General features: G+C 48.3%; 1 protein-coding gene across 1 annotated transcript in view; it reads right to left on the bottom strand.

Moving 5' to 3' along the window:
- The window catches only part of NDRG4 (NDRG family member 4), a 61,716-nt gene extending 41,796 nt beyond the window's left edge, over positions 1-19,920 (bottom strand). The window contains exon 1 of the mRNA XM_031949942.1: positions 19,364-19,920. Within this exon, the coding sequence (XP_031805802.1) occupies positions 19,364-19,400 (37 nt within the window). The 5' untranslated portion in view covers positions 19,401-19,920. The remainder of the gene's footprint in view (positions 1-19,363) is intronic.
- Between the last annotated feature and the right edge of the window lie 3,753 nt (positions 19,921-23,673).

Here is a 23,673-nt window from a genome sequence, read left to right as displayed (position 1 = left end):
AAGACCATGGCTTCGGAGGGCACTCAGTCTGCGCTCTCTTCCCCAGCTCCTACCACTCCCCACCTGTGTGACGTGGGCAGGTTCTGCCCAGCCGACCGTGGAGTGCTACCGTGGACCATGTGCTCTGTCCCTCCATCTCCCATCCGGCATCTTCCCACTGGCCATCCTAACGCCCAAGCTTCCCAGCCTAACACCCAAGCTCCCCAGCCCCAGCTACAATCCCAACTGCTCTGGGTCTTGCCCATTACAAGCATCTTCCCCTCCCGGAGACTCAGTGCACTGATCTTGCACGTTCCAAGTCGCTGCCGTGTTCTCCACTAAAAAGCAGCTCCTTGAGGTCGGGGATTTTTTTGCCTTTCTTTGTACCCCTGGCACTTGGCGAAGGGCCCAGCCTATAGAAAGGTTTGCTGACTGCTGACTGACTGTGTGCCCGGCACACAGCACAGAGAGTTTCTGTGTTGGGTACCTGTGAGACCACTTGGCCCCTGCTCCCCCAGAAGTGCCCCTTGTTGGAAAGAGTCCCAGGAGCTGGCCCTTCCCAGGAGGGATTCTCTGCTCCTACTCCTTCCAGAACCATTCTGGGAATGCATCTGAGTCCCATGGAGGGGCCGAGGCAGCCGGACGATCCTGAGTGAGCCCACAGGGCTGGGCTCAGAGCACAGGGGGCTAAATGATCCAATGAGAGGAGCACACCTCAAGTTCTCTGGGAACTTAAAGGCCTGTGGGAGTGCAAGCTACCTTTTTTGTACCCCCCACCCCTTGCACTTAGCATGGTACCTGGCATTAGTACTCCCAACCCCTTGCATTTAGCATCATACCTGGCACACAGTAGGTACTCTCTTGCCACTTTTTGTAACCCCCATCCCTTGCACTTAGCATTATACCTGGCATACAGTAGGCACTCTTGCCACGTTTTGTACCCCCCCACTCCTTGCACTTAGCATCATATCTGGCACACAGTAGGCACTGTTTCTTGCCACTTTTTGTATCCCAGCTGTGGAGGCCGTGCCCGAGAATCCTTGAGCTCAGCTCAGATACCAGGAAGGTGCAAGATCTCTTCCCACAGACATAAGTCCTTGGACCCTCTCCCAGGTATAGCAGATAATAATAACCAATGTTCAGAAGGAGAGGTGCATACATTGTGACCCTCAGTACCGGGAAAGTTCAGGAACCACTCAAAATAATGATACAAAATGTTAACACGAAAATATGCTCTCCTTCCCTCACTGCTTTTCCCATGTGACCCAGTGTGTTTTCTCTGGGATACGAGGCCCTGACTGGCTTGAATAAACTGGTCAGGTCCCGGACTGCAGCCCGACTCGCCCGGCCTGAGCTTTCCTCTGTTCTGCTCGCCCTGCACCATGGCCGCCCCCTCCGGCACTCAGCATCGTGCCCAGTGCATGGAGGTCACTTAGCGTATGTAATCATTGATTACCGAGCACAGCTGTCAGTGCTGGCTTTTACTCTCATAGTGTGCAAGCCTAGAGCAGGCCCCCCCTTCCTCGCCACATAGTTTTCCCTTTGTTTCCCACTAGGCTCCGTGGGAGCCGCTGAGCTCCCGCCATGACACTTGGCACAGGCACTTACTGTTTGCTAAATTCAGTTTTCTCCTCATCACCATCCCATTCAATTTAACTTAATTCAACAACATTTATTAAGCACCTACTGGATGCCAGGCACTGTGCTAGATCCTGGAGATACAAAAGGAGGCAAAGGACGGTCCCTGTCACCGAGAGCTTACATTCTGATGGGCATCCAAGTGCGCCGCACACCTGGAGGCGTCTGTCCCCACCTGATTGACAGGGAGGAGAGGCAACCCTCAGGGGCCCCAGAATCACGGCTGTCAGCACCGGGCTAGGCTCCTAAAGGGGCATCCTTGCCGAGGCAGGAGCGGACAGACATGGAGAGCTGCTCCCCGGGCAGGAAGGGCCTGGACGGGCCTGGGAGGCACCAACTGCCAGCTAACTGCCACCCAAATGGGGAAGGTGGGAGGGGACCGAGGGGTCTGCAGCCTGGTCCTACCTCTTTTCAGGAGGGGGAAGGGGCTCTTGCTCATCTCGGAGCGGTGGGACCCCAGGGACATGAGGCGTCCGAAGCAGGCGGAAGCCATGGCACTGAGCAGGAGAGGGAGCCCAGTGCCCCTAAGCCAAGATTCCCCCGTTTCCACGGAGACCGCCCAAGCCCAGCCACGGGGGGACTGGCCGAGCGGGGGTCAAAGGCAGGAGGGGGCCTCTTCTGCAAAGCTCCTCCTTCGGTCCTCCTGTCTATCTGTAACACAGCTGAGGATGCCGCAGTTTCATCCAGGCGTTGCTCCTCCTTGGAGGTCACTCATGTCCGGCCGGCTGCCGGACCTCAAAGTCACAGAGGGGGGGGTTCCCTGAGCTTGGGACTATCTGGCCAGTTCTCTGAAAGTGCTTCTTCAGAGAGACAGGACACCACAGGCTCTTGAGCTCAAAGGGAATCTCAGGCGACTTCGCCCCAACATTCTCAACTTACAGATGGGAAAACTGAGCCCAATTCTCTGAAACTGCTTCCTAAGGTGACAGAACGTCATAGGCTCTCGAGCTAGAAGGTGACTTCAGCCCAACACTCTCAACTTACAGATGGGGAAACTGAGCCCAGTTTTCTGAAAACACCTCCTAAGGTGACAGAACACCACAGGCTCTCAAGGTAGAAGGGAATCTCAGGTGACTTTAGCCCAACATTCTCAATTTACAAATGGAGAAACTGAGGCTCCCAATGGGACACGGGACTTTCTCAAGGGCACAGAGAAAATCTGTAGCAAAGGCAGCATCTGAAATCAAAGCTTCTTTCTACTAATACTTCTGCGACTCCCTGAAAATGCAGAAAATGGAGAAAGGAGAAAAAAGGCAGGTTTGGTGAAAATGATCATTGTGAAATCCCAGGATGCCGAGGTCTGAGAAAGTCTCTTAATTCTACTTGACTTTTGATGCAGAAACTATGGCTTTGCTAAATGGGCCTGGGGCTTGGAAATCCTGGGGCATTTTCAAAGCACTGAATTTTTTAATGGAAAATACAAAGTACAAACTCATATCACAAGACAATTTCTCTCACTCCCATTAGGTGTACATGAAGGTTTATATTATAAATATAAATAGATAGCAAATATATAATTAATATAACATAATATAAAAACAAATAGAATATATTTAAATGTAAGCATATATTCATATGTAAATGCATGTATATATGTATGTTTTTTACATTAAATTTAAAAAATTAAAATATATAATATCATACAGTGCTTTTTTGCCTTTCAAAAATAATTTTTAATGATACCTTGCAAACATGAAGGGCTATCTTTGAACCACTCTCCTACTTTCTACCTCTGTCATTATTTTTGTTACCTTTGATATTAATTTAATAAAATTAATTTAATTAAGTAATTTGACCTCAGTTTCTTCATCTGTAAATTGAAGAGGGCTATGTGGTGTGTGTGTGTGTGTGTGTGTGTGTGTGTATGTTGGCTGGTCAATAGGATCCCTTCTAGTTTTAAAGCCATAATGCTCCTGCCTCTGGGCTTCTGTGAACTATCCCTCACCTTTCTCACCTTGATTCTGAATAGGTATGAACCTCTTCAGCAGTTCTTACATTAACTATTGAAAATATTACTTAATTTCATGAATTTCATGAAGATATCTCTTAATTTTAGCTCACAGTTTTAGAGATGAGGAAAAGCACAGTGGTTAATTCAGGCAATAAATGGATTAGGCTTCAGATCTCACCTCTGATGATTACTATTGTGTAAGTAGGCAATTTCCTGCACCTCATCTGTAAAATGAGGAGGTTGCACGGGGTCAGGGTTTTTATCTTTTTTGTGTCCTGGACCGTAGTCTGGGCAAGCACAGGGACCCCTTCTCAGAATCATTTTTGAATGCATAAAATACACAAGTAAAAGGAAACTATTTTTTTCTGTCTTGATATCACCCCCCCAACCTGAAGGTCTAGGGATCAGAGGGAGGAGGGACAATCAGGAAGAAGGAGCTTCTGCCCAGCTCAGGGGCTCCATCGTGGCTCCACAAGGGATGGACACCTCTGCCTCCTGGCGGGTGGGTTAGTAATCAGTCCCCTTTGGGAGGACGGCTGTCTGCCTTGGGCCCTCCCTCACCCAGCCCTGGGTAATCATCCCTCAGTCTGAAGGAGGGACCATTCTCCCTGCAGAGTTTGGGGATGGCTCCCAGGAGACTTCCTAAGTGGCCTCCTCCCAGCATGCTCTCCTTCTGTGGAGCCCTGCAGCTAAGGGCTCCTCATACCAGGCTGCCACAGGTGCCCAGGCTGCCGCGCGGCGTCACTGGGTATAAAACGGCGCACTCTGGGGGCACATCCTCCCACTCCCTTACTGGTCAGCTTCTCAGGGGCTGGTGTCTCCACCTTCCCCTCTTAGGACTTCTGGGGATTCCACCTGGGCGACAGAGAAGGATGATGGATGGAAAAGGATTGTTTTACTGAAATGATGCTTAGGGAAAAAACAATGATGGGACTTTGCCTTAATGGGGACCTCAAAGTACCAAAAACATGCACCACAGAACACACAACACCTTTATAGACTAATCCAGTGGTTCTCACACTTTTGTTTTCAGTATCTTTATCCTATTAAAAATGATTGAGGATCTCTCCAAAGCCTTTTTGGATTTATCTGGATTATATTCATAGACATTTACCATATTGGAAATAAAAACTATTTTTGAATTTGTAGACCCTCTAAAAGGGTTTCAGAGATCCCCAGGATTCTCTAGACCATACTTTGAGAACCACTGGACTAAACCCTCATATTCTTGTAATCTGTGGCCCCAAACCAGAGCTCTGGCTTTATCTGCAATCTGCAGTCTCAGTTGCAATCAATCTCTCTCTCCTTCCCTCCATCCCTTCATCCTTCTGTCTTTGTCTCTGTCTCTCCTTTCTGTGTCTGTCTCTCATTCTCCCGCCCCTTCTCTCTTTTTCTCCCTTCTTCCCTCTCTCTCTCTCTCTGTGTGTCTGTCTTTCTGTCTGTCTGTCTCTCTTTCTCTCCCCCCCCCCTCCCCAAGGTCTGGCTGGCTGTCCCTTGTCTCTCATTCTCTCTCTCCCCCTCCCCCGTCTCTGTCTCTCTGTCTCTCCTTGGCTGGTGTCCATACCCAGAGCTTCTCCCAATGACCTCTGGAAGCCTTGCTGTTCTTGTGGTCAGCTTGATTGGTCAGATACTTTTCCTAAGAGCCAGATCAGATTTACCTCTTTGCAATTTCCCCCCATTGTTCCTGGATCTGTCCCAGAGGGCCTGAGTCGGTTTAATAATCCCTTTTCCATATGATAGCAATTTATCTACTTTCCAAGCTTAAAATTTCCCAATTCTCTCAACAAGCCTTGTAGCATGAACCAGACACTTCTCATGTGGCTGCCCTCCCTTAGGCCCTCTCCAAATTAGCGATATTCTCCCTAATATGCCGTGGTGGGACAGCCCCTGCTCTCGAGGAGCTCCCACCTTAATTAATGATCACAGACCCTCTGAGATCTCCTTGTGGACCCCATGTTTTGTTGTTTTTCAGTCGTATCTGACCCAACTTGGGGTTTTCTTGGCAAAGATACAGGAGTAGTTTGTCATTTCCTTCTCCAGCTCCTTTTACAGAGGAGGAAATAGAGGCAAACAAGATTTAGTCATTCTCCAGATGGGACGGAGCAGAGCATTTTACAACGGCACAATAATCTCCCAGTCCCAGCCCCGCTATCTCTTCTAGGGGAACCAGAGTTTGCATGGGCTGCCATAATCACACCGCTGATTCCTATTTTATTTTCATCCCAATAAAACTCCCAACAATCAACAGGAGTTTAGTCCCATCTTCATTTTGTGTTCATAAAGCCGATTTTCAGAAGCCCTGATGTTGCCTTTACATTTGTTCCTATTAAATTTCCTCTTCTTACAACCAGTCCAATATTTCAATCTTCAGTCGTGGGAAGTGGGAGAGAATTGTACTGCACTGTTGGAACTTAGCCCCGTGTGGCTGGGACGCTGGACCACTTCTTGTTGCTTAGGGAACCCTCGTGCTGACCAGAAACCCAGTCAGCTCCAAAGATTGATCAAGAAGTTTTCTCCCTGGATTAAGTCATCCAGATTTCTTTATCTGAAAACTGGTCCCTAACTGGCCAATCAACTAGCGTTGCCAGGCTCCTTTGGTTATACATATTCTAGGAAGGGGGCCCTAAGTTTCATGGGATTTATAGCCCCTGGTATAAACGGAAGGTAATCTCAGAAGGGCACCGGGGGGAAGGAGGGAAGGAAGTTGGTGGTGAGGATATTAGGAGAGGCTTCCTGAGGAAACTGGGGTTTGATGGAGTCTTGAAGGAAGGCTGAGGGAAGAGGAATGGCACACCAGGCATGGGGAACAGCTAGTGCAAAGGCAGGGAGGTCAGAGATTGGAATCTCATGTGTGGGGAAACAGCAATAAGCTAACGTGGCTGGGGTGTGGAGTGAGTAGGACGGGGTAAAGCATAAAAAAGCCTGGTTGGAAGGCAAGGGGCCACGTTGGGAAGGGCTCTAGCTACCAAACAGCAGAGTTTTCCATTTGACCAGAGGTAACAGAACCATAGAGAAAGATGATTTCAATTTTGCCTACTGCTTTGTATGGTTAAAGACCAGAGCAGCTACCTCAGTTTCTTCCTGGAAGCAGAGGGGAGTCACAGATGATAAATGAGTACAGACCCTAAGGGCTGTTGGGGTTCTTATAGTAGCAAGGTGAGCTCAGGTGGTCACGGAAAATGTCATGGGGATGACTGGACCCTGAGGACGGAGTTAGGTAGAGACTAGACAGGGGAAGGTCTGCCAGGCAGAGGGCACAGCTTGAGCAAAGGCGTGGAAGCAGAAACAGGAAAAGATCTGCAGAGTCGGCAGTAATCTGGCTGGACTGGAAGCGGGTTTGGGTGCACAGGTGTAGGGGGAGATAGGTTTGAAACCTAGACTGACATTGTGGGAAGAGCCTAGAATGCCGGGATAAGGAAGGATGGGCCGATGGGACCTGAATGGAGTCAGAGGGAGTGGAAATGGCATTTTGGGATACTGAGTCTGTCAGCAGGTGAGTAGAGTCAGAGCCCCTCATAATTCCAGAACTTTTCCCTTTACAAACAGAAAGGAGGAAATGATCTGGGGCACCCAACAGCCCCTTGGGAACCAGATCCAAGCTGGTATCTAGAACGTCAGGATACAAATTCTTCTCCTGGATTATAGGGTTGTGCATTCACAATGGCACACGCGCCCGGCTCCTTCCCCCCTGGGACAATGACCCTGGTCCTAGGGGATGTGAAGATGGCCAGAGCATTTTCCTCGAGGGAGGTGGTGCAAGAAAGATTTCCATTTAACAGATGGGCAAACTGAGGCTCATGGGCCGCTGGCCAAAAAGCTGGAGAATGTTGGAGCTGAGTGCTCCTAGCTCCAAATGCAGGGTTCTTTCACCCATATACCATAACCAAGATTCAAACTTAGACTGGAAAAAAAAACAAACCCAAAAGCTATGTTTTTCTATCAGTCTCCTTCCTACCTCCTTCCTCACCTTGACCTCTTGCCTTCCTTCAAAACTCGGCTCAGGGGAAGCTGTAGTGGATGGATATAGGGGAGTCAGGAGAACCTGAGTACAAATGTGCTTTCAGATACCGGTGTGTGATCCTGGCCAAGTCACTTAATTCTGATTTCCCACTAAAAAGGGAAAAAACTCAGTTCAAATCTCTTCTTTTACAGGAGGTCTTTCCTGATCTCCATGGCTAGAGACTTTCCTCTAAAACTGTCTCCCATTTATACTTATAATTATATATATATAATTGTCAATATAATAATAATACAAAGTGGTTTAAGACATGCAAAGGGCTTGTAATTCATTCGATCCTCACAGCAAGGAGTTGTTATGGCTATTTTACAGATGAGGAAGCTGAGGCAGAGAGAAGTTAACTGACTTGCCTATGGTCACGCAACTAGTAAGTAACTGAGGCAGATTGAACTCGGATCTTCTTGACCTGAGCTCCCTCCCACCGTATGTATCCCATTTACATATTGTTTTCCCGTTAGAATGCAATTTATTGGAAGTCAAAGACTCTTTTTCCTTTTCTTTATAATTCTAGTGCTTAATACAGTGTCTGGCAAACAATAAGCATTTAATAAATGCTTATCCATCACTAGAGGGGTGAAGCACAAAGTTTAAACATCTGCTTAATGCTACGCAATTCTTCAGGCCAGCCTTAGCCAGAGATTCTTTTATCTTGGATTTCTTTACACCTGTCTCCACTTTCTAAGTTGCTCAGACACTCTCATTTTTCTCAGAGTAAAATATTTGGGTAAATATATTTGGGAAAAAAACAAAAAAAAAATAAGATAACATGTGACTAGTCTGAAAAATTGGGTGGTCATTGCCACCATGATGCTGATCGCATATAACCACCTACCACATTTCATTTTTAAAGCCCTTTCATTGTTCTTTTCTTTCTTGTGAATTGTTCCCTTTTGATCTGATTTTTTTTGCACAACATGACAAATGTGGAAATATATTTTTAAAAATTGCACATATTTCACTTATATTACTTGCTGTCTTGGGGACGGGGGAGGGAAGGAAAAAAATTTGGAACGCAAAGTTTTACAAAAATGAATGTTGAAAACGATCTTTACATGTATTTGGAAAACTAAAATACTGTTTAAAACCCTCTGCTTTTTGTTGATCACTTTTCAGTACATTTCCACTATGGATCAGACACTCTCTTAAAGCGGGACATTCTACTCAAGTCTTGTCTGATGGATTTGCCTTTTTTTGTATTCCTAGTCTTTAGCCCTGTCCCTGGTATGCTGAAGGCTCTTAATAAATGCTTACTGACTTCACAATCTCTCCAATGGGAGGACGGCATGGCGCTGTTCCATTGTCTTTTGGAAACATCCAAGGGCACGAAGCAGTTGGGCGCGAAGCAGAGTCACCTTTCAGAATACTGTTTTGCTCCCCATCATGGCTTCTCCTTCCCAAGGACCTTTTGGGTTCTAGAGCTCCTGTCCAGTGACCTATGGCTGGGGGTTTCTCAAAGTCACGGGCTGGGCTTTCTATTTTTTTTTTTTTTTTTAATTTCCTGTACTCTAAAACCTTCACTAAAGGCTGACCAGCTTAAACGCCCTTCTGTATAGTTAAGGTCACTTATCTTGGAGGTCACACGCCGTCCCGGACTTCCAGGATCTCAGCCCAGTGGTATGATTGTAATTCACTTCCCTGGCTCCGGCACCTCCGAGCTTCCCATCCCTGGGTATGGGAATCAGGAAAGGGTCTGGGCCTGGGCTCTGGGGTAGCCATAAGAGCCATTTCCTTCTCTGGACCTTAGTTTACTCTTCTCTAAAATGGGAGGGCCGGACCGGACGATGCTAGGAGGGCCCTCCTCTGCCGCTTTTGGCCTGAGAAGTCCATGATCCTCCAGAATGGTTAGCAGGGGCTGGAGTGTTTTTATTTTTTGAAACCGATTCTTGGTCTAGGCAGCTCCCGATTTTTAAGCTGGCAAACTGAGCAGTCCCGCTCGACACTTCCCAGATGCTCCCCTGGTCTATTTATAGAGAAGGAAAACCTACGTGCTTAGCTTGGCGTGGCCCGGCTTCTCAGCGGCTCGCCTCCCCCCAAAGTCAAGGACAGCTGAGTGGGTTGTTCAAGGATACCCAGACGGAGAGCATCTCCCGAGCCGCAGGCGGGGCTTTGGACCTTCCGGTGACTAACGGGCCGCCCTGGGGCCTCAGTCACATTTCTGGGCCCGGCCAGAGGGACCCTCCTCCACCCCGACCCCAAAGGGCTGGAGGACAAACCTCCCTGGGCCAAACACAGCTTGTTTGTCCACCCGCAATTTACCCTTCCTGGGGCTGCATTTTGAAAAGTGCTCATTTGTGCTCTTCACATCAACTCAAATCCACTGTGGTGATTAATTATACTCGGGTAAATGTCAACTTCCTGAGGGGGGACAGTCTCATTTTCTTGGCACTCGGTGCCAAGTTCACTGTCCAGTATACAATAGATTAATGTGGTTACGGACTGACTGATGGAAAAGAGTATGATGTTTCTGCCCGGCTGCGAGCCAGGTCTGGAGTCAGGAGGACCCGAGTTCAAATCCAGTGTCAGACTCCCCAGCGGCGTGACTCTGGGTAAGTCACTTACTCTGGTTTGCCTCAGTTTTCTCATCTGTGAAATGAGCTGGAGAAGAAAATGGCATCTTTGCCAAGAAATCCCCTAAATGGGGTCCCAGAGAGTCAGACTTGACTGAAATACAGGACAACAATAATAAAGGAATCTTAGAGAGGTCGACACGGCGGCACAGCAGAGTGGATGGAGGCAGGAGGAGCTGGATTCCGACCAGACAAGTGGCTGAGCCTCTGGGTGTTCTGGGGACCTTAATAGGACCACACTTGTTGAGAAGGTGGTGTTGACCTGCATTGTGGAAGGGGCGTTTCTTGATGCTAAAGTCACACTTCTTTTTCATGGAGCAGCCAGATCACAGCAAATACTAATCTAGAGCCAGAATAAGGACTTAAGTTCTGGCCCAGATCCTTCCTGGCCCCGTGCTTCCGGCCAGCTCTGTCCCAAGGTCTCAGTCACACTTTCCCCAAATGTGAAACGGGGACAGACTGACAGCAGCCACCTCGGGGTTCGGGAGGCACAAATGAATGAACACACTTATGTAAATCACTCTGCACACCTCACTACACCATGAAAATGCCAATTACGGTTATCAATCAATACTAATCATTATTATAACACTTATAAAATTCCTTGCCATATACATTTTGGCCCTTAATTACTCCTGGTCTCTTCCAGAGCCAAGTCTTATGACCCTGTGATAACCTCAAAGGACAACTTTGGAGAAGTGTCAGGGATTGTCAGGCATTTGAGTCCCATCCTTTATTCACTGATTCATTGATTCAACAAATATTTACAAAGCAGAGATTTTGTATGAGGCGCCAAAGGATGAAAACATTAGGTCTGTGTCCTGGGTAATATCCTATAATAATAACTGTGCAGACCCACTCAGAGCCCACCCACTCAAGAGCAAAACCATGCCCGGAGAAGACAAACCCCAGCGTGGAACAGCCTGGCAGTGACTCCGCAGCCCCGCACTGAGCTAGGCTGACTCTCAGGAGCCGAAGGAGCAGAATCGGGCTGGTTTCCTGACCAATATGGAGCACGGCCCACACCGGCTTTGGGCTCCTTGGCAAAGCAGCAGACAGAAAGGCCCCAGGCACGTCACTGGTGGCGGGCAAGCCCCCTCTCCCCTCTCGGGGTCTCCTCTGTCTGGTTTGTGAGGGAGAGTCCATCAACAAGCAGGATTAAGTGCTGAAGTTCTGTGGTACATGCAAAAATCTATATACACACAGAAAAACACACACACACATATAAATCTCAAGGCAGAGTTTTTATCATGGTTCACTTGTGACCAATTCTGTGACCCCATTTGGGGTTTTCTTGGCAAAGACACTGGAGTGCTCTGCCATTTCCTTCTTCAGCCCATTTGACAGATGAGGAAACAGCTTGCTCAGGATCACCCAGCTGGGAAGTGTCTGAGGTGGGATTCCAACCCAAATCCTTCATCTCCTGATCCTTCTCTCTGCCTCTGTAACATAAATGTCGGAAGGGCACAAAGGAGACATGACAGCCTCAAAGACAATTTGAAGGGTGCGTGTGTGTGTGTGAAGACTCGGAGGAAGCATCTTAACCCAACTTTAAAAGAAGAAATGTATTTTAAAAGTGATGAGGAAGAGGGAATGTGTGTGTGTGTGTGTGTACACATATGTAGAAATACTATTTACACATATGGACACAACATGTGTGTCATGTGTATATATTGTGTGCATAATATACATGTTATATACATATATGTAGAAATACTATTTACACATATAGATACAATATATGTATTGTGTGTATATGTTGTATGTATAATATACATGTATACACACATATATGTACACACATATATTATATATATATATATATATTTTTCCCCCCTCACATGAGGGATGGTGTGCAAAGAGCAGCAGCAAGAGGCGCCTGCTATTCTGGGTGCAGGAGCGGTGCTCGCAGTCCAGGGTGGGTGGAATGTAAAGTGTGTAGAGCGAGTAGGAAATGAGGGCAGAGCCAGTTTGGGGAAGCTCTTGAACGCCAGGCTAAGGAGAGCCAGTTTTATCCCATATACCAGGGCTGCTTAAGCTTTTTTTTAACCCCTTTCCTCTTGAGAAGTTTTTACATGAACTCAGGTATAAAGATGTTTAAATGGGTATATTAAAAAAAAAACATTTACTGAAAATAAATAATAATTTCACATCCTCCCATTCCATTATGAGACTCCATATGGGGGGGTTTAAGAAGTTTACAAAGCTGGATGAGGTCATATATAGGAAAGATTATTTTGGCAACTGGGGGAGGTTGGGCTAGTGAGGAAAGGTTGGATTAGGGAGATCTTCTCGGAGGCAAATAATCCAGGTGATAGAGGCTGCACTAGGGCTGCAGTCGGGAAGAAGGGCAAGGAAAGGGGTCGTGGTTATCGCGGCGGCGCAACGAGCAGGACGCAGTGACCGACTGGGTGTGAGGAGGGCTGATGAGGGTGACTCCAAGATCTGGAACTTCCACATCTGCTCATACCAGTAGAAATAGGGAATTGGAAGGGAGAGAAAGGCATTTTTTTCAGGGTTTTTTTTTAAAAGCGGTCTCTAGAAAAATATTATTATTTGTATATCTTGATTTTGTAGTCCTTAGTATTAGACTCACATGATTTGGAGATGGATGGAAACTTAGAAAGCAGCCGGTCCAATCCTCTCCCTTCACCGATTAAAAAAAAAAGACCAAGTTCCAGAGAAAGGAAATGCTTTGCCCCAAATCAAACACATAGTTAAGTAATTGAACTGGGACTTTGAATCCAAATCTAACCCCAGATCTAGTATTCTCTAACTTTAATTGCCCAGAAAAAAAAGTGATTGCATTAAAACACACATGCACACAATTTTTTTCCTTAACCAGGAGTTTCAAAATAGCACAGTCCCAAACATCCCCGGCCCCAACCAAATATGGCTTGGCTGCTGGTTGTCAGGCTTCCCAGGGCTCCACATTCTGTCTCCAGGGAAGGAGTCAGACACGTTAAAATGGAGTCCATATTCCAAAGAAACCCTGGGAAAGGAGGTTTATTATCACATGTCAAGCTCATTTAAAAAACATTCCCAGAGGTTCCCAGAGGACCACTGGTGTTCAGTGGTGTCCAACTTTTCACGACCCATTTGGGGTTTTTGTGGCAAAGGTACTGGAGGAGTTTGCCAGTTCCTTCTCTACTCATTCCTCAGATAAGGAAACTGAAGCAAATAGAATAAAGCGACTTGCCCAGCTACTAAGTGTCCGAGACCGGATTTGAATTCAAATGCTCCTGACTTGAGGACCCGTATTCTATCTATTATATCACTGAGCTGCTCTAAGGGATAGAACCCCAATTCTGCCATCCCCGACTTCTTTCTGATTCCAAAACATGAGGGATAAGTAGAGAGAATTAGTTGGTCACTATTTCCTTGCTCCAAATTGAATGGTGGTCTCTGAAGTCCCACCCAGCTCTGATTCCATGAGCCTATATCCTAGCAGGGCCTGTTTCCTCTAGCCATCAAGGATGCCAGTTTCCTGGATTATCGTTGTAGCTCCTCAGCTAGCCTTGCTTTCTAACCCGTGGAAAGAATATTAGGTCTAAGAGGAGAAGTACACATTCTCCAACAATTCTCTCAAAAGTTCACTGGAGTATCAAAGGCCCAAAGGATTAGCCCTCCAGGAATGATTGTGCCCCTCCACTGGGCCACGATGCTACACTAGGCTTATGGTTTCCTTCGGTTAGACAAGCAAGGACATTTATTACAGCAGGGGTTTGGGGCAGGGAGAACTTACCACTGTCTCTTATAAAGAGATCTCCCCCCCCCCCCAAGCTATCTCCAGTCTGTTGAGGAAGCTGGAAGGGGGACAGGGCAAAGAGGGTCACAGGGTACAGGGTCAGAGAGAGACAGGAACAGAGGGCTGTGGGCAACAGTTCCTTACTGTCCTACTTCCGTGCACTGGTATAGAGGAAAGTCTCCTTCAATGGGACAGAAAAAAATGTGAACGAGTATTATTAACGTGGACTCAGTCTCCCACCTCACTGCACAGTCAGGATAATAGAGGCCAGAATGTTACTACTCTAGGGAAAAGCCAATGGGAAGAACATCGGGTTGGGGGTCAAAGGACTCAAGCGGGAATCTCAGCTTGGCCATTTACTGGGGCAGAGACCAGGCAAAAATCGCTTTCCCCAACTGGGGCTCAGTTTATTCAATTATAAACTGAGAAGTTTATATGATCACTTAGACCCCTCCCAGCTTGAAGTACAGTGATCAGGGCAAAGGGATGAAGAAAAAGGAAATGGTGGCTAAAGCCGGGGCCTGTGCCTGCTACAGACTGGGCAGTCAGAAAAGATAGCCGGAAGAGCCAGCTAACCCCATTATTCTGTTAACTCTTTATGACCCAGGGACCACAGCACGCCGGGCCCTTTTGTCCTCCACCATCTCTTGAAGTTCATGTTCGTTGTTCCCTTAAAGCATTTTACAAATGTTAACTCATTTTATCACCAGTGTGTGCTATTCTTATATAACCCTTTTACAAATAAGGAAACTGAGGCAGAGATTAAGGGACTAGTCAAAGATACAAAGGCAGTAAAGTAAATGTCAGAGGCCATGTTTGAACTCAGGTCTCACTGACTCCAGGCCCTGTACTCTATAAGGTGCACTTCCTAATCAGCTTTATAACCGATAGGGGACACATCCCCCACTGTGACAAGCCACCCACCTGGGAAGGGGTTTGGCTCAGAGCTGATTGGACTGTGGGCAGTAATACTCACATTACTCTCAAGTCAGTGAAGTTGGAAAGAAAAGTGTTAAATGAACAAAGAATCAGAGACTGTTAGAACCATTAGAACATGAATAGAGAGAGAAAGAAGAGAGGGAAGGATGGAAAAAGGGGGCAAAATAGAGAAGTTTAGGAAGATGGAAAGAGAAAGGGAAAGGGGGAGGACAGGGGGAAATGGGGAGAATAGGGAAAAAGGGGGAGAGAGGAGGAAAGGAGGACAGACAGAAAGAGAGAAAGGGGGAATGGGGAGAGAGGAAGGGAAAGGTGAGAGGGGGAGGAGAGGAAATATACAGAGAAAGGAAGGAGGAGAAGAGGGAAAATGTGGGAAAATAAAGAGAAAGGTGGGAAGAGGGATAAAGAGATTGGGAGGTGGGGAAAGAAAGAGAGAGGGGAAAGGACAAGAGAAAAAGAGGATAGGGAAAGGAGAAGAGAGAGAGGTAGAGACACAGAAACAAAGAGGGAAACAGAGAGAAGGGGAGAAAGATGAAAAAGAATCGGTGAAAAAGAAAGCTGGAGAGAAAAAGGGAGAGGAGGGAAGAGTGGAGATGGAGGGAAGAGTGGGGATGGAGAGAAGCGTGGAGATGGAGAGAAGAGAGACAAAGAAAGGAGGGAGAAGGAAAGAGATATATGGAGGGGGAGAAAAGGGGAAAAGAGAGAGGAGGGGGAGAAGGAAAGGGAGAAAAGGAGAAGAGAGAGAGAGAAAGAGAGAGAGAGAGAGAGAGACAGACAGACAGACAGACAGAGACAGAAAGAGATACAGAGAGACAGAGAGTCAGAGCTACCATTATTTACATTTTAAGCTGACAGGTGCCTGAAAGAAAAATATTTATTTATTTGGACTAAGTAAAAGAGGCCATCCTTTGCCTCAGTTGCTACATAGCCTTAATCACTAAATGGGTGTGACATCAGTCAAAATGAGACCTGTTGAGGATTTTAGCCTAAAAAGGCCCCGGCCTCCCATTTCATTCAGGGCCATTTCCAGTTGTCCTGATTTCTATCTGGCCACTGGACCCAAACGGTTCTGGAGGGGAAAGTGAGGCGGGTGACCTTGCACAGCCCTCCTTCACTTCAATCCAATTCACTTGCGTGTCCCAGAACCACCTCCCCGATGCCACGGGCCTCTTGGAGAACGAAGGACAAACAACAACCTTGTGACCACACTGACTGCAGGCTAAATTACATTCCTCCACAAATGTGATAAAAAGCCAGACCAAGCACCCAAGGCACAGCATAAGACAGAGAGCCTATTAGGTGGTTTTTGAAAGTTTGACAAAGTACCTTGTCTCCACCAGCCCTGGGGAGCAGACAATCCTATCTCCCATTTTACAAACCGCAGCCCTGAAAAGTTAAATGATTTGCCAAGGTTACAAAAGGAGCCAACAGGCAGATGTGATATTTAAAATGACTTGCCCAGGGTCTCCAGAGCTGGAATTCAAGGCCCCCTGGATCCTAGCCCAGTCTCCTTTCTATTACATCATTCACATCACAGTATTTAGATGTAACATTCAAGAGAGCCCAGAGGCCTTTTAATCTCCCCTCCTTGTTTCAGAGAAGAAGAAGGGCTAGGAGAAGCTAAATGAGTTATCCAACATCACCCAGATATTTTTCTTTTTTTTTTTTTTTTGCCTTTATTTAAAAACTTGATCTATACATTGTGCCTTTTTCTTTTTTTAAAATACATATTGCTTTATGAATCATGTTGGGAGAGAAAAATCAGAACAAAAGGGAAAAACCATGGGAACAAAGAAAAACAACAGAAAAAAGAAGTGAGCATAGCATGTGTTAATTTACATTCAATCTCCATAGTTCTTTTGTTGATGGCAAGTCTATCTATTAGGATTGCTTTGGGAACACCCAGATATCTAACACCTAAACATCTAAATTCAAACTCGGCTCCTTATTCCCAAATCCAACACTCTTTCTCTGACAGTACACTTCACAAAGTGAATGTAAACCTTTAAAGGGTAAGGACAATTTTTGCTCTTTTTCTTGGTATCAGCAGCACTTAGCAAATGCCTGTTGATTGATAATCGCTCTCAGTGTTTGTCCACTCCCACACCAAAGACATAAAAAAGTTCCGTTAGGCTTTGTATCTCATAAAGATACTTACTTGAAGTACACAATGAATTTTTGGGATATTTCTCATCCAACCATGCCATTAATAAGGAAAGAAAAATACAGCGAGGTCCCCATTTCTGGGAATAATTACTCCTCTGAAGTGGTTAAATGTATTCCATTTTGTACTATTTGAAATTACAATTATGTAAAATATGGTAATTGGTTCCAGCCCAGTGGAACTGTGCAGTGTAAATTCTAATAATGTGATCACTTCAGAGGATTTAATATTCACACTATCAGGACCCTCTGTGTCCCCAAGCTAGACCCAGGAACCCCAATTCCCAATAAATAAATAAGCAGGGGATCATTCTTCCCCCAGTTGTTGCAATCTAACAGTTGTACTTAAGCTCCAAAATATCAATTCTTGAAAGTGCAATAGCCTGCAATGACAATCAGACTATCATTAGCCAGAGAGAATGTCCTTCTCCATCACTGACTTCGGTTCTAAGAACGCTGCCATGCTCATCTTTGGAAAGCCCCAGAACCCCCTTTCCCATCCTCCCACATTTAATATTACCTAAAAACTAGAGAAACTGCTCATGAACCTATTTCCATTCAATGAGAAGAAAAGGAAGTGAGATTGGAGAAACAAGTGGTAGGGAGATCAGACGAGAGAGGGAAGAAGGGAGGCCTTCCTAGCAAATTCCTTTTGTTTTAAAAGAGGATTGCTTGAGCTTCCCCCATTTTGGAATTTCATGCCCTGCGTGTGGAGGAAGGTTTCTCTCTGCCAGAGAGGTGGGTAAGCTGGGGAAAAGGGCCCGGCCATTGCCAGTGATCAATCTCCACTCTTGTAGTCCCTCCCTCCCCATCTTATTAGCTTGCTCATTCACTCTTGATTTAATTTTAATATCCAAAAAATCTTTCCTGGCAGAGAGGGAGAGAAGAAAAAGGGAGAAAGAATACAATACTTCTGCCCTCATTTTATGGGAGGACCAGTATCAGTAAACAAAAAATGGCAGAGCTGCTAAAGGTTCTGGATGGTTTTGTCTTTGGATCTCTCCCACCAGGTCATTAGTTTCTTGGGTTGATATTCTTAGGCTGAGTACACATGTGTTGGCTCTGGGAGAGGGAACCAGAAGGGTCCTGGAAGGTGGTATATGGAATCTCTGATTACCAAAGCTGGATAATCCCATAAATCCCACCAAGTCACTCAGTCTCATAGCCAGGAAATCCCGTTTCCCTGGAAGTTATTCAGATTCTGCTCACAACAAGAAACTTTTTTCCTTAAAAAACATAGTGATTGGGGTGATATTTGTAAAGACATTTACAAAATTTTAAAGTGCTAGATAAAGACTACCTATGGAAAAGGCTCAGAACACAGAAGCCTCTGGGGAAGGGGGTGGGGAAGAGGCAATGGTAACCGGGGTGTCCAAGACACCGGCCCCCTTAGTTTCCAGTAGCCAGCAGTGGATCTTACTCTTTCATGTTGGCGACATTCTCAGAGGAGTCACATTCGAATCCTGACCCAGACAATGACTTAGTTGGGTGATCCTGGCTGATCACGCCCTCTCTGTGCCAGTTTCCTCCTATGTAAAGTGGGGATAATCCTCTCTCACACCAAAGAAGCACCAAGTAAGATGACACATATAGAACATGTTAAATGACATTAAAACGCTAGCTATTATTCTTATTTGATGTGCACACATGCTGGAACCTGAGATTCCTCAGGGGTTGAGACAACATTTTTCACTTTCATGTCTGCTGTTCTCTCCTAACAGCTGCTTGATAACGTTTGGATTTAATTTAGATAAATACAAAAGGAAGGATGGAGAAGAGCTGAAAAAAGTCCAATAGCCAGGGACGGCCAAGTTCATTTGCCGGCGCCAACTAACGCCCCGTTAATGATTGCTGTCGGTAAATGACCTTTCTGGTTACCAGCCTTCCTTTCCCCAATCTATGCTCCTCTTCCTCACGGCCTCCGACCTTAGAACAAATACCACACAATTTCTCCCCGGCCCCCAACGTCCCCCAGAAAAGCACGCCGGCTTTTAGAGCAGTAAGGGCCGGCTAGCACCTAGGACAGAGCACCTAAGACAGGGCGCCTAGGACAGGGCTCCTAGGACAGGGCGCCTAGGACAGGGCTCCTAGGACAGGGCGCCTAGGACAGAGCGCCTAGGACAGGGCGCCTAGGACAGGGCTCCTAGGACAGGGCGCCTAGGACAGGGCGCCTAGGACAGAGCACCTAGGACAGGGCGCCTAGGACAGGGCTCCCGGCTAGGGCAGGACCAGGGAACTAGCAAATGCAAAGGCTAAGTAATTAACCTTCCGCATCCCCTGAAAGAGACCAGAGTTAGGGTCAGTGAGAAATCTCACACACACGCACGCACATACACACATACGCCTGGAACTGTCACATTTACCTGTTAACAACTCTATCTTATGGCCCAGGACCTTCATCTCCGCGATCCCCGCCCACAACAGGTGCCCGGGAGCGTCAGGGGCGAAGCTGCAGGAGAGGCGGCGGAGTCTCCGAGGGGCGGCCGGGAAGGGGCAGCGAGCAGCGGCGCCCGGCGGTGCCCGGCCCGAGGCGAGGCGGCAGGCGCGGCCGGGAAGGGGCAGCGAGCAGCGGTGCCCAGCGGTGCCCGGCGGTGCCCGGCCCGAGGCGAGGCGGCAGGCGCGCGGCGAGCGCCCGGGGAAGCCGGCTGCCCGACTACTCAATGCGGCTGAGGCTGAGTAGCCGCCTCGTGGGCTTTCCAAAGAGGAGCCGCCAATTGCAGGAAAGCGAATCCCCGAAAGGCGGCTGCCACCTGGCCCCGAGGATGGGGTGAACTGGGGGGAGGAGGAGGTGGGGTGACGACGAAGCGAGCTCAGCCGCAGCCCGGGAAACCAACCCCCGCACCTCCCCACCCGCAACAGAGGAGGAGACTTCTCCGCGCGTCCCGTCCCCGGCGTCGGCACCGAGGAGCAGCCGCGAGTGGCGTCCGCGCACAATGTCACCCGGCAAGCCCGAGCCGGCGCCGGCCCCACCCCGCCCCCGTCGCCGCCGCCCCCAAAGCAGATGGGTGCCTTCTCTCCCGGAGAACAATGGCGGGGGAGGGGGTGGGCGCGGGGCTGGGAGCGGGGCGAGCCAAGGAAAGAGAGAGCGAAGGAGATACCGGCCCCGTCGGGCTGCGCGGGCGGGCGCGCGGGGCCGGGGTGAGGGGCTGGAACCCGCCGACTGCCCAGACGAGTCCCACGCGCGGCGGCGGGAAAGCTCCGAGCCCGGGGGCTGGGCGGCGCTAACGGGCCGCGGGAGGGACATCGGGGAGGGCGAGGCAGGGCTGAGCATCTCCTCCCGAGGTCTGGGACCCAGGGGAGGGACGCATTGTCGGGGCGTGAGTTCCCCCACGAGAAGCGGAGGGAACCGGGGTGTCCTAGTGGGGTTCTGAAGGGAAGAAGGGAGACAGCCACAGACTTACCCGCTCACTGCCCCTTAGCCGCCGCCGCCCTCCTCCTTCTCCTCCTCCTCCTCCTCCTCCTCCTCCTCCTCTCAGGTGCCAGCCCCCTAGGGGAGCCCCGGGTCCCCGCTTTCGGAGGCTCCCTTTCTCGCCTAGGGTGAGGGGCGGGGGCGGAGCAATCCAGGTGTGTGCGGGGGGCCGCAGTTGACCGAGAGGGGAGGAGGGCGCAGGGACAGGGTCTGGTGTGGACGCTCCAGGGGCTGTCAGGGGCTCCCGGAGCCTCCTTCGGCTGCTCGGGGAAGGCTTAGGGCCTGGGGGAGAGAGGCGGCTACGTGGCCGGTTTAAATGGGGGCTGCACCACTGCGTCAGGGTGGGGAGGGGGCAGGGGAGAAGGAGGCTCCCCCGGCTACGGACTAATCAAATGCTGCAGCCAGCGGGGCAAGCCCGGGTCACAGGAACCCAAATCCGAGACCCCCCCCCCCCCCCCCCCGTTTCCCACCCCTTTTTCATTCCCCTCCCCTCCTGGTCATACTCCTCCCCGAGCTGGGGACTGCTGGGATATTTGCCTTTAGACACGGCAAGGGGAGGGGTCTCGTCTCCCTTCCTGGTCCCCGCTCGGGGCGATTCGGGGCCGAGTCCGAGCCCTGCCCCAGCCTGACCCGCCCTTGTGATCCCACGGGAGCGGCCCGAGGGTGTCGTCGGATTGCCTCGGGAGAGACGCCCACGCCGGCTGGCTTTGTTTAGAAGCCTAGGGTGGGCGGGGGCGGATGAGTCTTACTGGATGGTTGGAGACTAGGACCCACCCCCCCAGATCCTGCCTTCCCTGACTCCCCTCCTCTCGGTGGACTAGTCTGCTGGATGGAAGGTCCAGAAAAAAAGGCAGGGGAAGGGTTGTGAGGGAGGGAGAGGGGGGGCGGCCCCCAGAGGGGTCCCACAAGTCCATCAGCTTTTGTTTCAGGCCATTAGGGTTTTCCTCCACGATTTATTTCTTCCGGGGATGAAAGGATCCGTCTGGGGTGTCCTCATCCCTAAAGGCCCTCCTAGGACTAGGGCTGTTTCGAGGACGTGGAGATGGGATCTGGGGGGAAAAACACCCCCATTATTTTTACCCTGAGCTCATCCTATCCCAAAGTGTCCCATTGTCCTTGCCTAAAAGTCTGGGGAAAGCCGCCCCAGAGAACGGACCTTCTTGTGATTTGGAGAAAAGGGAAATGGGGAGAGCAGTTGGAGGAGCTGTCCTGGGAGCGAGGCGGCTCCCGCGCGCAGGACTCCTGAGCCCGAAGGAGTGGCCGGCGGTCCGGCCGCCTGCGGCTAACTGGGCAAAACGAACGCAGCTGGCTTTGTGTCCAAGGCCTGCCCCTGCCCTCGGCCGCTCGGCTCCCGGACCTCTCTGAAGTTTCTCGCAGCGTCTGGCCAAAGGATAGTGAAATGAATGCCAGAGCTCGGGCTGCTCCCGGCCTGGAGCCGGCTCGAGCCCTCACATGTCACAACAAACACGCCACGCTGCCTGTTTACTTAGCGGGTGTTCTCATTAAAAATGTCGCCACGTGATGGCTAGGAAAGGTAGACTCTTACGTCTTGCACAGTCTCCAGGCTCTCCAGTATTCCCGAGGAACTAAGGGGCCATTGAACATCCCAGCAAATCTACCTCTGCTTCATCTGGTGTTTGAGTCTCTGCTACCGCTTGGGACTTGGGGCATTTTCATTCTTTTATTGTTTTTTTTTTTTTTTTTCTGAGGCAGTTCAATGACTTGCCCAGAGTCACCCAGCCAGGAAGTGTTAAGTGTCTGAGGTCACATTTGAACTCAGGTCCTCCGGACTTCAGGTCTAGTGCTCTATCCACTGAGCCACCAAGCTGCGCCTCTTATTCATCTTTCAAAAATCCTTATTGTAATGCTGTATAAATATCATTGGCAAGGTCTAGATTCTTCCTCAGACTTTCTGGACGGATTATTAAATTGTTTTCCAAAGAATAAGCTAATAATGAAAATGATTCAGTGCGAGTGTCTGTGTCTATGTGTCTGTGAGATGCAGAATCTAGCTTTGTTTGTTGTCCCATAATCTAGCAGAATGGGCTAATTCACTCACTTTTTATAGGTTTGGGGAGGAAGTTCTAAATTTGCATTAACGACCTCTGGGACATTCAACAAATGGCAGATTTTAAAGGCATGTATATATACATATATATGTATATATATATATATATATACACACATATACATGTATATCTATATCTATATATGTTTGTGTGTGTGGCTATATATATCCATACACATATATTTGATTATTTCCCAATTACATGTAAAAAAACATTTGAACATTCCTTTAAGAAATTTTGAGTCGCAAATTCTCTTCCTTCCTCCTCCTTGAGAAGGCAAACAATTTTATTTTGATTATACGTGTTAAATCGTGCAAAATATCTTTCCACATTAATCCTGTTGCAAAAGAACATACACACAAACAAGGAGCTTTAAAAAAAAATCCAGCCAGAATCCTGCATGGAGCTTTTTGGCCCAATGGAATTGTTGCTGTTTGTCCTTGGTCCTGGAGGAGGGCCGTGACCTTTGGGAGATGATGCCATGACATGCAAGGGAGGATTTAAGGGAGGGAGGGCTGGGCAGAGTCACCAGCGTCACTCTCTCCTCCAGAGCCATGTGGGTCCAGTGGCAAGATCTAGATCAGGTTGACTGGAGATGGCCCTGGATGCAGTGGGAGACCTTGGCCTTTTTCAATACAATGGAATATTTGGAGTTGGAATAATCCACTCAGTTGGAATAACTCACCAAAGAAGACTCTTAATAATGCCATTATCTAACCTGGACTGAAGCTCCAGTGAATAGTGCCCCGGGCAGAAAGAAAGCCATTGTTAATTGATGTCTTTCCAGTAGTGACTGACTTTCCAGTAGTGAATGACTTCCTCTGCTGACATGAATGTTCTCCTTTGAAACAGATCTTAGAGTAGGTTTTATTTTGTTTTCAAAGGTAATAACACAGGAAAAACACCCCAAAGTTAGAGGGCCAAGTGACTTGCTAGTCCTTCCTGGTCTTGGAAGTGTCTCTCTACTTTGTCTTCCAATTGGCCGGATGAATGTTATTGTTGTTCATCATCCTTCACAAAGGTGATGGCTGGAGGTCACTGGCCTCTATTAACCTATAAAATGAAGTGAAGGACGCTTTCCAACTTTGGAGTAGGATAGGTCTCCACAGACACTCAGGTTCTGGGATTCTTAACCTAGGTTCTGTGAACTTGTTTTTATTATTTTTTTAATAGGTTGGTGACTATTTCAGTTTTT

This window comes from Sarcophilus harrisii, chromosome 2 (genome assembly GCF_902635505.1).
Source record: "Sarcophilus harrisii chromosome 2, mSarHar1.11, whole genome shotgun sequence".
NCBI classification, from domain to species: domain Eukaryota; kingdom Metazoa; phylum Chordata; class Mammalia; order Dasyuromorphia; family Dasyuridae; genus Sarcophilus; species Sarcophilus harrisii.
The sequence above is the reverse complement of the archived record's forward strand: the minus strand, read 5'-3'. Positions and strand labels throughout refer to the sequence as shown.